Source organism: Engystomops pustulosus, chromosome 6 (genome assembly GCF_040894005.1).
Source record: "Engystomops pustulosus chromosome 6, aEngPut4.maternal, whole genome shotgun sequence".
In the NCBI taxonomy this organism is placed as follows: Eukaryota; Metazoa; Chordata; class Amphibia; order Anura; family Leptodactylidae; genus Engystomops; species Engystomops pustulosus.
Genome location: NC_092416.1, coordinates 18,627,963 through 18,640,287, shown reverse-complemented (window position 1 = coordinate 18,640,287; position 12,325 = coordinate 18,627,963). Strand labels below are relative to the sequence as shown.

Genomic DNA, 12,325 nt, shown 5'->3' with positions numbered 1-12,325 from the left:
AGTCGGTAGCTCTAGGCACAGCAGCAGTGCCGTCGCTAAGCGACAGCAGGCGGTGCTGAAACTGCTGAGCCTAGGCGATAAAAGGCACACCGCCCAAGAGCTATTACAGGGCATTCCACATCAAAGTTGTTAACTTTGTCGCCACCCTGCTGTGTAATCCACAAAATATACTTGCAAACTTTTACCATTTAGGGATATTATTTCAGCGCTTCTTGCGCATCTGTTTACATTCCCCTCACCCGCCATATCCTAAACTTATAAGAACGCTACTACACTTGATCTTATACAAAAGGTTCTTAGAAGTGCTGTTTGGGGAGTAGCCTAGAGACAGGGGCTTGGATTGGCGAAAGCTCGCCTGGCTGCAGAGCGCCAGCTCCATCCCAAGATCCAACTAACATAGTTGCAGCACCTTTAATCTACTACTAGTTCACTGCCTCCATAATAATAATAATAATAATCTTTATTTATATAGCGTCATCATATTCTGTAGCGCTTTACAAATCATAGGAAACAAATACAAATGTAATGTAACAGAGCACAACATTTGTATGGAACAACAGGAGTGAGGTCCCTGCTCGCCAGAGCTTACGGTTTATGAAGATGATGGGGTAACACGAGGTAAAAGAATATTTAATGGTCAAGCCATTCTTCTTAGGGAATAGAAAAAAATATGATAAATGGAATTGCTGTCGCTTGAACCACTCAGCCGTCATCTTATATACCAGGTCCAGGGTGAATGGGACTGCAGAGAAGTCTGGTGCCTGTTGGTTGCTGGATAACAGATGGGAGGACGACACAGGACGGGTTAGTAGAAGAGTTAAAACTTCATGCAGTTAATGAGTGTTATAGGCTTGCCTAAAGAAATGGGTTTTAAGAGCACGTTTGAAACTTTGGAGGTTAGGTATTAGTCTGATAGTCCGGGGCAGAGCATTCCATAGAATTGGTGCAGCTCTAGAGAAGTCTTGGAGACGCGAGTGGGAGGTCCGCACTAGGGTAGAGGTTAATCTAAGATCACTGGCGGATCTAAGAGCACGGGTTGGGCGATAGACTGAGATAAGAGAGGAGAGGTAGGGGGGTGCAGCATTATACAGAGCTTTATGGATGAGGGTTATTATTATTTTAAACTGTATTCGAAAGGAGACTGGCAGCCAGTGCAGCGACTGGCATGAACTGTAAGCATACATGGTCCCCTTATCAAACGAGCTGTGTCAGGCAGAATTTTGGGTTGTTTTCATGGCTTCCATGTTAACTTTGTTGCCACCCTGCTGTGTAATCCACAAAATATACTGGCAAACTTTTATCATGTACCGATATTATTTGAGCGCTTCTTGCTCACCTCCTTTGGTTCCTCTCTGACACCCATTGGTTTGAAGCCTGAGTCCAATTAGGGTATGTCGCCATGCCACTCTCTAGCCTGCTGCCGCTGCCTCTGCATACAGTCCCCTATAGTGTCAGGGTCAATTATTGGATGTTTTAGATGCTATCTAGCTTCATTCTGTCACTCTGTCATGGCCATGCTGTTGCCCATAATTTTGGCATAATGGTGCGATTATGCAGCCTCAGAGGCATCCATGCATGCTGCCCCTGCTGTTTCCTGTCCATTTCCGTGGTGTTTCCATCCTTTTCTGAGGTTCCCAGGTGTTTGGCCAAGCTTCCCTGTGCAGAGCCTTGGTCCCCTTGAAAAATGCTCGAGTCTCCCATTGACTTCAATGGGGTTCGTTATTCGAGACGAGCACTCGAGCATCGGGAAAAGTTCGTCTCGAATAACGAGTACCCGAGCATTTTAGTGTTCGCTCATCTCTAGAGATGACATGTCAGGCTAATGTACAATGGACAATGTAATTGTTTGTCTTTCCAGTATGATTAACAATACAACAATGTCATCATGCCGTCATATATACCTCTATGAGGAAGTCTTTGGATCCTACTCTCCGGAAGGCTCTCCACATAAATAATAATGAAGGAGCTATGTTGTAGAACACGGAAGGAACAGAATGTTTTAATACAGATCTCAATTTCTGTCGCAATATTCTGGATTACATGTGTTGGAGTTGATCTGGAAAAGGCTTTTTGCAAATTGGTTTCTACAATACCTATACATATTTAAAATACAATGAATTTGAGCTGAAGAATTAAGGTACCTTTATTCCCATGTGTAGCGACCGTTCAGCTCCTCTCACACTGGAGCTTTTCTCACCGTGAGGTGAGGCAATCTCCGTAAAGAGGACTTTGCGACAGTAGTCAGAAGCCAACCAGACCCAAACAAGTCCAAACAGCGCTGTCTACAGTTGGGAGTCTTTTACTTCTGGAATAGATATATTGGTTTGGTTTCAATCCCTCATCATGTCATAAGGCTTCCTGAAGGTCATGCTTGATGTCAAGGGAGCTGCCTTCCACCGTAGCTAAAATATGTGTGGTTTTCCTTATCCCTTCCTGGAATACCTTGCATATTTTTCCTCTACTGTCAGGGGCACTATAAACTGGGTGCAACTCTTTGAGGGTAAAAATGTCTAATAAACATGAAGTTTTTATTAGGCAATGAGTGGTAACAGGCAAAGTAGAAGCAATGCCAGCAGGAAGGCCATAGTTACACCAGTAGGGAAGTCAAATGGAAAAGATTAGGAAAAAGTGAAAGACCTAAAATAGTATGTGAAGAACAATATCTGTGAAGAACACAGTGCAGATGTATGGAAACATCTGCAATGTGTTCTTAACACATATTGTTCTTAACATACTATTGTGAAGAACACCGTTCTGCATGCGTGTCTTTGGATAAGTTAGCAGCTGTACGGAACATCTGCAATATGTTCTTCAGTGTCCTTCTTTCAATGTGTTCTTTCAGTGAAAAATACTCAAGTCTCCCATTGACTTCAATGGGGCCCGTTATTCGAGACGAGCTCTCGAGCATCGGGAAAAGTGTGTCTCGAATAACGAGCACTCGAGCATTTTAGTGCTTGCTCATCTCTACTTACAGTCTATGAGGATGAGGGGGTGACACAAGAGCTTACAGTCTATGAGGATGAGGGGGTGACACAAGAGCTTACAGTCTATAAGGATGAGGGGGTGACACAAGAGCTTACAGTCTATGAGGATGAGGGGGTGACACAAGAGCTTACAGTCTATGAGGATGAGGGGGTGACACAAGAGCTTATAGTCTATGAAGATGAGGGGGACACAAGAGCTTACAGTCTATGAGAATGAGGGAGGACACAAGAGCTTACAGTCTATGAGGATGAGGGGGACACAAGAGCTTACAGTCTATGAGGATGAGGAGGTGACACAAGAGCTTACAGTCTATGAGGATGGGGGGGGGTGACACAAGAGCTTACAGTCTATGAGGATGAGAGGGGGACACAAGAGCTTACAGTCTATGAGAATGAGGGGGTGACACAAGAGCTTACAGTCTATGAGGATGAGGGGTGACACAAGAGCTTACAGTCTATGAGGATGAGGGGGTTACACAAGAGCTTACAGTCTATGAGGATGAGGGGGTGACACAAGAGTTTACAGTCTATGAGGATGAGGGGGTGACACAAGAGCTTACAGTCTATGAGGATGAGGGGAACACAAGAGCTTACAGTCTATGAGGATTAGGGGGTGACACAAGAGCTTACAGTCTATGAGGATGAGGAGGTGACACAAGAGCTTACAGTCTATGAGGATGAGGGGGTGACACAAGAGCTTACAGTCTATGAGGATGAGAGGGTGACACAAGAGCTTACAGTCTATGAGGATGAGGGGGTTACACAAGAGCTTACAGTCTATGAGGATGAGGGGGTGACACAAGAGTTTACAGTCTATGAGGATGAGGGGGTGACACAAGAGCTTACAGTCTATGAGGATGAGGGGGTGACACAAGAGCTTACAGTCTATGAGGATGAGGGGAACACAAGAGCTTATAGTCTATTAGGATGAGGGGTGACACGAGATATTATGGCACAGCATTCTTTGTAAGGGAATAGTATAAAATAATTTAATACATAACATATTCTGCTGCTTGGACCAGTCATCAGCCGCATCTTATATACAAGTTCAAAAGTGATAGTGACAGCAGAGAAGCCTGGAGCTCAATCTGGTGTTTGCCGGATAACAGATGGGAGATAGTACATAGGATGAGTTAGTAAAGGGAGAGTTGGCATTTCATGCAGTTAGCCAATATGATAGGCTTGTCTAAAGAGATGGGTTTAAAGAGCACGTTTAAAACTGGTGGACGGTTATTAGTCTGATAGTCCGGGAAGGGCATTCCATAGAATTGGTGCAGCTCGGGAGAAGTCCTGGAAACGTGCATGAGAGGTTCGAATAACAGAAGAGATTAATCTAATGTCACTAGCATATCGAAGAGCACGGCTTGGGCAATAGACTGAGATGAGAGAAGAGAGATATGGGGGTACAGCATTATTCAGAGCTTTGTGGATGAGGGTTATTATTTTAAACTGAATTTGGAAGGCGACGGGCAACCATTGCAGTGTCCGGCACAGACTGGGGGCATCCGTGTAGCGTTTGGTCAGGAAAGACCTACTTTAATATTCACCACTGATCTGTTTATTTTATTTCCCATAGCCGCGTTCCTGCATCACCTCAGGTGTGACCTCTCTGATATTGTGTAATACTATAGCTGAATGACGTATATAATACTTTTCACAAGCCAGAAATACAGGAGGTAAGTCTTACACAATATATATATATTACACAACATAAACCCTCATACCGGCTCCTATAAATATCTGAGGTCCAGGAGCCACAATACAGAAGCTTCTCCAGAACCCGGGAACCAACAGGTAAAGTGGAAGGAGGGAGATCTTATATTTCCTGACATTATCATTGATCTGCATTGTAGTGTATTTATGTTTTTATATATTTTCTCTGTATTATATCTTTATATTCTTTTATCAGTGAGTGTTGAAGTCGGATTTTGAATCATCAGCAGAGATGGGGATCCTGACATTGTCCTCCGTCTTCTTCTTGGTTGCACGTAAGTATTTCATTTAACTTTTTTGTATTTTCATCAATAACTAAATAATTTAGGGGAACTATCAAAGTATAATCTTTCAGTCTAGAGATGAGATACATTGGGTTACTTCAGCTGTAATTTCATATGCAGTTATTATTATGGAATCATCCGGAATAGAATGAGACAAATAGACGTGTTGTCCAATTCCAAAATCACCGCTCTACTGACGTCATAGTGGAGCAAGTTTTGAAACTTTTAAAATCTTCCACTTTGAGCAACATGAATGCTAAAATCTTAGAAGTTTTGATGGAATTTTTTTTTCCTTTGAATCACTTATTTTTTGTTGGGTTTCTCCCATCCAAAAGATAGGAATTAAATGTACGATTGTGCACAACCGAAACCCCATGATCTACAGAACTGGGGATCTTAAGTCATCCTGACCTGACTATTATCCAGTTGGGTTTTTGAAGTCCCATGGAAGTAAAGAGAACCAAGATCCGGGTCTCTCCTGCCCTTCATTGACTTATATGTTACTTCTAGATTGGAATAAAGGATGGCCTAAACCCAGAAGTCCTCTGATCATAGGGTTAAGGTTTTGGACTTTGGACATCTGTGGTAATTTATCTATCCATGTTTAATGTGATAGGAGTGAAACATTTAACTTGATGCACTTGATAAATACCCTCAATGTTTCTGTTATTTATTGGCAAATTAATCTTTTTAACAAATTAAGACATTTTTCAAATTACTGGACACTTTGGGGCACATTTACTTACCCGGTCCAGTCGCGATCCAGCGGCGGGTTCTCCGACGCTGATTCGGGTTCTGCCGGGATTCACTAAGGTCCGTGCACCGATATTCACCAGGTGTCGCTGCTGCGCCGAGGTCCACCGAAGTTCACCTGCTTTTTTCTGGTGTATGTGAGTGCCTGATCTTGCGACACAAATGGCTTTTTAAATTCTGCGGTTTTTCCGAATCCTTCGGGTTGTCCGGTGGCCTCGCCCCCCAATTTCTGTCGCGCGAAAGTCGGCGCGATTGCGCCAAAAATCTATCGCGTGCGCCACAATCCCGTGAAATACAGCGCAAAGCGGAAATATTCGGGAAAAACCCGACGGATTCGCGGCTGCGGACCCTTAGTAAATGTGCCCCATTATCTGTATGTAACCTTCACCCTGGCAAAGAGAAGTGGACACAACATTAGGTGTTGACAGGGTACAAGTAAAAACGACAAATCCCTTATCTATATGATCCCTACTCATGCATAAAGTCAGAGGAATCTGTACATGAAAATTGTTTGGTTAAAATAAAAAACGTGTAATCAATTGCCGTTTATTCTCATTAATCTGTATTATTCTCTTTTAGTCTTGCAGGGGGAATGTGATGCCACGAGAAGTAAGTAGAATGTAATGTATGACATCAACAATACAATAGGAAGTCTGAGATACATAATGATTAGAAAGCCGTGAGGAATTGATACAGAAAGTGCATTGGAAAGTTGTATAACTTTTAATAATACAAATAATAACATTAATTTGCTGTAATGGGAACACCCCTTTAAGCATAGTTTTAATAACTGATATGTTATTTAGGAAGTGAGTTGAGTGGTCCTGGGCTACAGCAGATGCTAAGCTCCACCCATCTGACATTGATTGACAAAGTATTGACCTTGATTGTTTTGGACAGTTGGAGGCTGGAGAGAACGTTTATGAATGAAGCATCTACTATGTGTGGGGGAAGAGTTTATGGAGGTGGTGAAAGGGCTGTCTAACCAGGATGATAGAAGTAAAATTAAACCTGCACTTCTATAAGATTTTTTACATCTTCATAATACTATGTTATATCACATCAGTAAAGGATGTGCAACACATGTTCAGTAGTGAGGTCAATAAAATGTCTATACAATATTTTTAAAAAACATAAATATAGAGTTAGATTAAGGTTTGAGTTATAGCATTTGCCCTTTTTCCTCATTTTCTGTGCATTTTAATTTTTTCATTCTAGTTTTTTTCTGTTTTGTGCCTTATTCATCTTTGAGCTGCGCCGATGTCACGGGATTTGGGAATTTGGGAATGCTGGAAACTTTGCACATAAGAGCGTGATTTATCAAAATAAAATATGCCCTTAGATTAATTGAACAGCAGAATAGCTCAAAAATTGCAAGACTAAAGATACATCTGCCCCATGGTGTAATCATAGTATCATAGTTTATACGGTTGAAAAAAGACACATGTCCATCAAGTTCAACCAAGAAAGGGATTGGATGAGGAAGAGATTTAGGGGAAACAATACTATATGACATCAATGTTATTTAGGTGTAAAAAGGCATCTAGACCCTTCTTGAAGCTCTCTGCTGTCCCTGCTGTGACCAGCGCCTCAGCACGGCTATTTCACAGATTGGCAGTTCTCATAGTGAAAAAGCCCTGTCGTCTCTGGTGATTAAACCTTGTTTTCTCCAGACGAAGACAGTGCCCCCTCGTCTTTTGTTTTGATTAAATCTGGAACAACTTTTCAGATTGTGTCTTTTACTCAAACTTTATTCTATCTCTATAATTATGTTTTCAAAAAGATTTTGATTGACCTCACTGCTTGTGCGGCACATTCTCTACTAATATGATATAATATAGTATTATGCAGTGGTAAAAAAATTCAGTTTGGCTTTATAGTAGCGCAGGTGTAGCACCATTTCATTTTTACCAGCGCCTGAGGCAGGCTATTAATGGATTTATAGGTAGATTAATGTGTAATTATTAATAATATTATTATTATTAGTGTTATCATTTATTTTAAATATTATTTTTAGATTTTATTTTTGTATCATTGCTATATAATTATTGATTTTATTTACATTATTATGATTTTATATGCATTATAACACACCTATAATAAAATAAAAAATAAGCTAACCTTTCTTTCTCTTTGACCAGCTGTTTTTTGTCAACCCGGAAGCACAGTGGGAAGTGTTTCACCTTGTGCATTAACTTGCGGCAATGTGGACAATCCACCTGTAGGAGACTGCCCCGAGGAGATGATGTTGGGATGTGTATGTGATAAAGGATTATATGCACAGACCGGGACATCTGGCTTCACTTCACAATGTGTCAAACCTGGAGACTGCGACGCAACGTGTGGCCCTAATAAGACCTATCAGCCAAACGCACTGAGATGCACACCTACATGTCAGGAGCCAACGCGTTATGAATACTGTAGACCACCACAAATTCCCCAATGTGACTGTAATAAGGGATATCTTCTAAAAGGAAACGAATGTGTGTTGCCTGCAGATTGTTAAATCGCAACCTAACTCCCTGCTGTCTTCTTTCCCTTGATAACAGGAAAAATAGATTAATATGTTATCTTATATTTTCTTACACTAAATTTTAGATATGAGCACCTGATAAATGTAACGTGGTGACACCTGATATCTCAATAATTGTGTCATAAAATTACTTTTCTAGATTATGAAATCATTAAAAACAATATCAATAAAGAAATCCTTTCAAATTCCAAAAATAATGCAGTATTTTTTTTAATTGAGACATTTGGGGAGATCTATGAAACAAAATGTTGTAAGGATTCCAAGAAAAAGGGAAACACATTTTTAAAGTGTAACCAGAAAGTTACCTGCCTATGAGCAGTTTTAGCACTGCTGGAGTGAACATTTGATGACAATTCCAAAGATGTCTATATCAAAGCTTTATCCTATCCTGAGAACCAGCCTGGTGAATCTATCAGACCTACTTGTAAAATCATCTTTAGCTGAAGTAAGCGGACACTTCGAGGTTGTGTCATCAAGGAACTGAGGTCACAGCTTCTTTCCTCACTTCCCAGAATGCTGAGCTCTACTCAAATGCATTACCACTAGCAGCCCAGCCAATCAGGACACAGACTCTCAATATGTGTAAATCTACCATGACAAATACATTTAATAATATATGGAGGGAACCTGTAATATTAACACTGTACAAGGCACTGGTTTGGCCACACCTGGAATATGCTGTCCAGTTCTGGGCACCTGTCCATAAAAAGGATGCCCTGGAGCTGTAGAGGGTTCAACGTAGAGCCACAAAAATGATAAGGGGTATGGAGGGTCTTAGTTATGAGGAAAGATTAAAACAACTAGATTTATTTAGTCTGGAAAAGAGACGACTACGAGGGGACATGATTAATTTATATAAATATATGAATGGTCCATACAGAAAATATGGTGGTAAGTTGTTTCAGATTAAATCAAATCAAAAGACGAGGGGGCACTGTCTCCGTTTGGAGAAATCAAGGTTTAATCACCGGAGGCGACAGGGCTTCTTTACTATGAGAACTGTCACTCTGTGGAATAGCCGAGCTCAGGCGCTGGTCACAGCAGGGACAGCAGAGAGCTTCAAGAAGGGTCTAGATTAGAGATGAGCGAGCACTAAAATGCTCGGGTACTCGTTATTCGAGACGAACTTTTCCCGATGCTCGAGTGCTCATTTCGAGTAACGAGCCCCATTGAAGTCAATGGGAGACTCGAGCATTTTTCAAGGGGACCAAGGCTCTGCACAGGGAAGCTTGGCCAAACACCTGGGAACCTCAGAAAAGGATGGAAACACCACGGAAATGGACAGGAAACAGCAGGGGCAGCATGCATGGATGCCTCTGAGGCTGCTTAATTGCACCATTATGCCAAAATTATGGGCAACAGCATGGCCATGACAGAGTGACCGAATGAGGCTAGATAGCATCTAAAACATCAAATAATTGACCCTGACACTATAGGGGACGGCATGCAGAGGCAGCGGCAGCGGCAGCAGCGGCAGGCTAGAGAGTGTCATGGCAACATACCCTAAATGGACTCAGGCTTCAAACCAATGGGTGGCAGAGAGGAACCAAAGGAGGTGAGCAAGAAGCGCTCAAATAATATCGGTACATGATAAAAGTTTGCCAGTATATTTTGTGGATTACACAGCAGGGTGGCGACAAAGTTAACATGGAAGCCATGAAAACAATCCAAAATTCTGCCTGACACAGCTCGTTTGATAAGGGGACCATGTATGGAGGCAGTGAACTAGTAGTAGATTAAAGGTGCTGCAGTTAAAACTATGTTAGTTGGATCTTGGCATGGAGCTGGCGCTCCGCTGCCAGGCGAGCTTTCGCCAATCCAAGCCCCTGTCTCTAGGCTACTCCCCAAACAGCACTTCTAAGAACCTTTTGTATAAGATCAAGTGTAGTAGCGTTCTTATAAGTTTGGGATATGGCGGGTGAGGGGAATGTAAACATCTGCGCAAGAAGCGCTGAAATAATATCAGTAAATGAAAAAAGTTTTCCAGTATATTTTGTGGCCTACACAGCACGGTGGCGACAAAGTTAACAAGTTTGATGTGGAATGCCCTGTAATAGCTCTTGGGCGGTGTGCCTTTTATCACCTAGGCTCAGCAGTTTGAGCACCGCCTGCTGTCGCTTAGCGACGGCACTGCTGCTGTGCCTAGAGCTACCGACTGATGGCGCCATGCCCACGGATGGTAATTCGGAGGAGGTGGAGGAGGGGTGGGAGGAGGAGGAGGCATAGTAGGCCTGAAACACCTGGACCGAGGTAGGCCCCGCAATCCTCTGCGTCGGCAGTATATGACCAGCCCCAGGGTCAGACTCGGTCCCAGCCTGCACCAAGTTAAGTGTAGTAGCGTTCTTATAAGTTTGGAATATGGCGGGTGAGGGGAATGTAAACAGATGCGGAAGAAGCGCTGAAATAATATCCGTAAATGGTAAAAGTTTGCCAGTATATTTTGAGGATTACACAGCAGGGTGGCGACAAAGTTAACAAGTTTGTTGTGGAAGCCATGAAAACAACCCAAAATTCTGCCTGACACAGCACGTTTGATAAGGCGGCCATGTATGGAGGCAGTGAACTAGTAGTAGATTTAAGGTGCTGCAGTTAAAACTATGTTAGTTGGTTCTTGGCATGGAGCTGGCGCTCCGCTGCCAGGCGAGCTTTCGCCAATCCAAGCCCCTGTCTCTAGGCTACTCCCCAAACAGCACTTCTAAGAACCTTTTGTATAAGATCAAGTGTAGTAGCGTTCTTATAAGTTTAGGATATGGCGGGTGAGGGGAATGTAAACAGATGCGCAAGAAGCGCTGAAATAATATCCGTAAATGGTAAAAGTTTGCCAGTGTATTTTGTGGATAACACAGCAGGGTGGCGACAAAGTTAACAACTTTGATGTGGAATCCATGAAAACAACCCAAATTTCGGCCTGACACACCTCGTTTGATAAAGGGACGATGTATGGAGGCAGCTATATGGACGACTTTTGGAGGTAGCAATGGAGACAACGTGTGGAGGCTGCTATGGAGACAATTCAATTTGGATAGTGCCTGTATGTGGCAGTCCAAAAAAGTTTTCAAACCAGAGGAGCAGGTAGGTGGCCCTCCAGAAAAATGGAATAGATTGAGTGCCTGTATGTGGCAGTCCAAAAAAGTTTTCAAACCAGAGGAGCAGGTAGGTGGCCCTCCAGAAAAATGGAATAGATTGAGTGCCTGTATGTGGCAGTCCAAAAAAGTTTTCAAACCAGAGGAGCAGGTAGGTGGCCCTCCAGAAAAATTGAATAGATTGAGTGCCTGTATGTGGCAGTCCAAAAAAGTTTTCAAACCAGAGGAGCAGGTAGGTGGCCCTCCAGAAAAATGGAATAGATTGAGTGCCTGTATGTGGCAGTCCAAAAAAGTTTTCAAACCAGAGGAGCAGGTAGGTGGCCCTCCAGAAAAATTGAATAGATTGAGTGCCTGCATGTGGCACTCCCAAAAATTGTTTAAAACAGAGGACCGGGTCGGTGGCCCTCCATAAAAATTAAATGCATAAAGTACTATAGCTAGAGCCAGTGGGCCCTGTCAAAAAATAGCCAGTTTCCTCTGCTTTACTGTACAAAGAGGAGGAGAAGGAGGAAAATGAGGAGGAGTGGATAAATTATTCAGGTTGAGCTTCCTTCACCTGGTGGAGATTGGAAATTAGGAGAAATCCAGGCTTTATTCATCTTGATAAGCGTCAGCCTGTCAGCGCTGTCAGTCGACAGGCGCGTACGCTTATCGGTGATGATGCCACCAGCTGCACTGAAAACCCGCTCGGACAAGACGCTAGCGGCAGGGCAGGCAAGAACCTCCAAGGCGTACAGCGCCAGTTCGTGCCACATGTCCAGCTTTGAAACCCAGTAGTTGTAGGGAGCTGTGTGATCATTTAGGACGATGGTATGGTCAGCTACGTACTCCCTCACCATCTTTCTGTAAAGATCAGCCCTACTCTGCCGAGACTGGGGACAGGTGACAGTGTCTTGCTGGGGTGACATAAAGCTGGCAAAAGCCTTGTAAAGCGTACCCTTGCCAGTGCTGGACAAGCTGCCTGCTCGCATACTC

At 42.9% G+C, this 12,325-nt stretch overlaps 1 protein-coding gene across 1 annotated transcript; it reads left to right on the top strand.

Annotated features, from left to right (window-relative positions):
• The first annotated feature begins 4,705 nt into the window (after positions 1–4,705).
• Positions 4,706–8,464, top strand: LOC140065536 (alpha-tectorin-like). The gene is made up of 4 exons (XM_072113136.1): positions 4,706–4,778; positions 4,894–4,972; positions 6,314–6,343; positions 7,876–8,464. Exons 2-4 carry the CDS (start codon positions 4,930–4,932, stop codon positions 8,238–8,240), a joined length of 438 nt encoding a protein of 145 aa, XP_071969237.1. The 5' UTR covers positions 4,706–4,778; positions 4,894–4,929; the 3' UTR covers positions 8,241–8,464.
• The last annotated feature ends 3,861 nt before the right edge of the window (positions 8,465–12,325 follow it).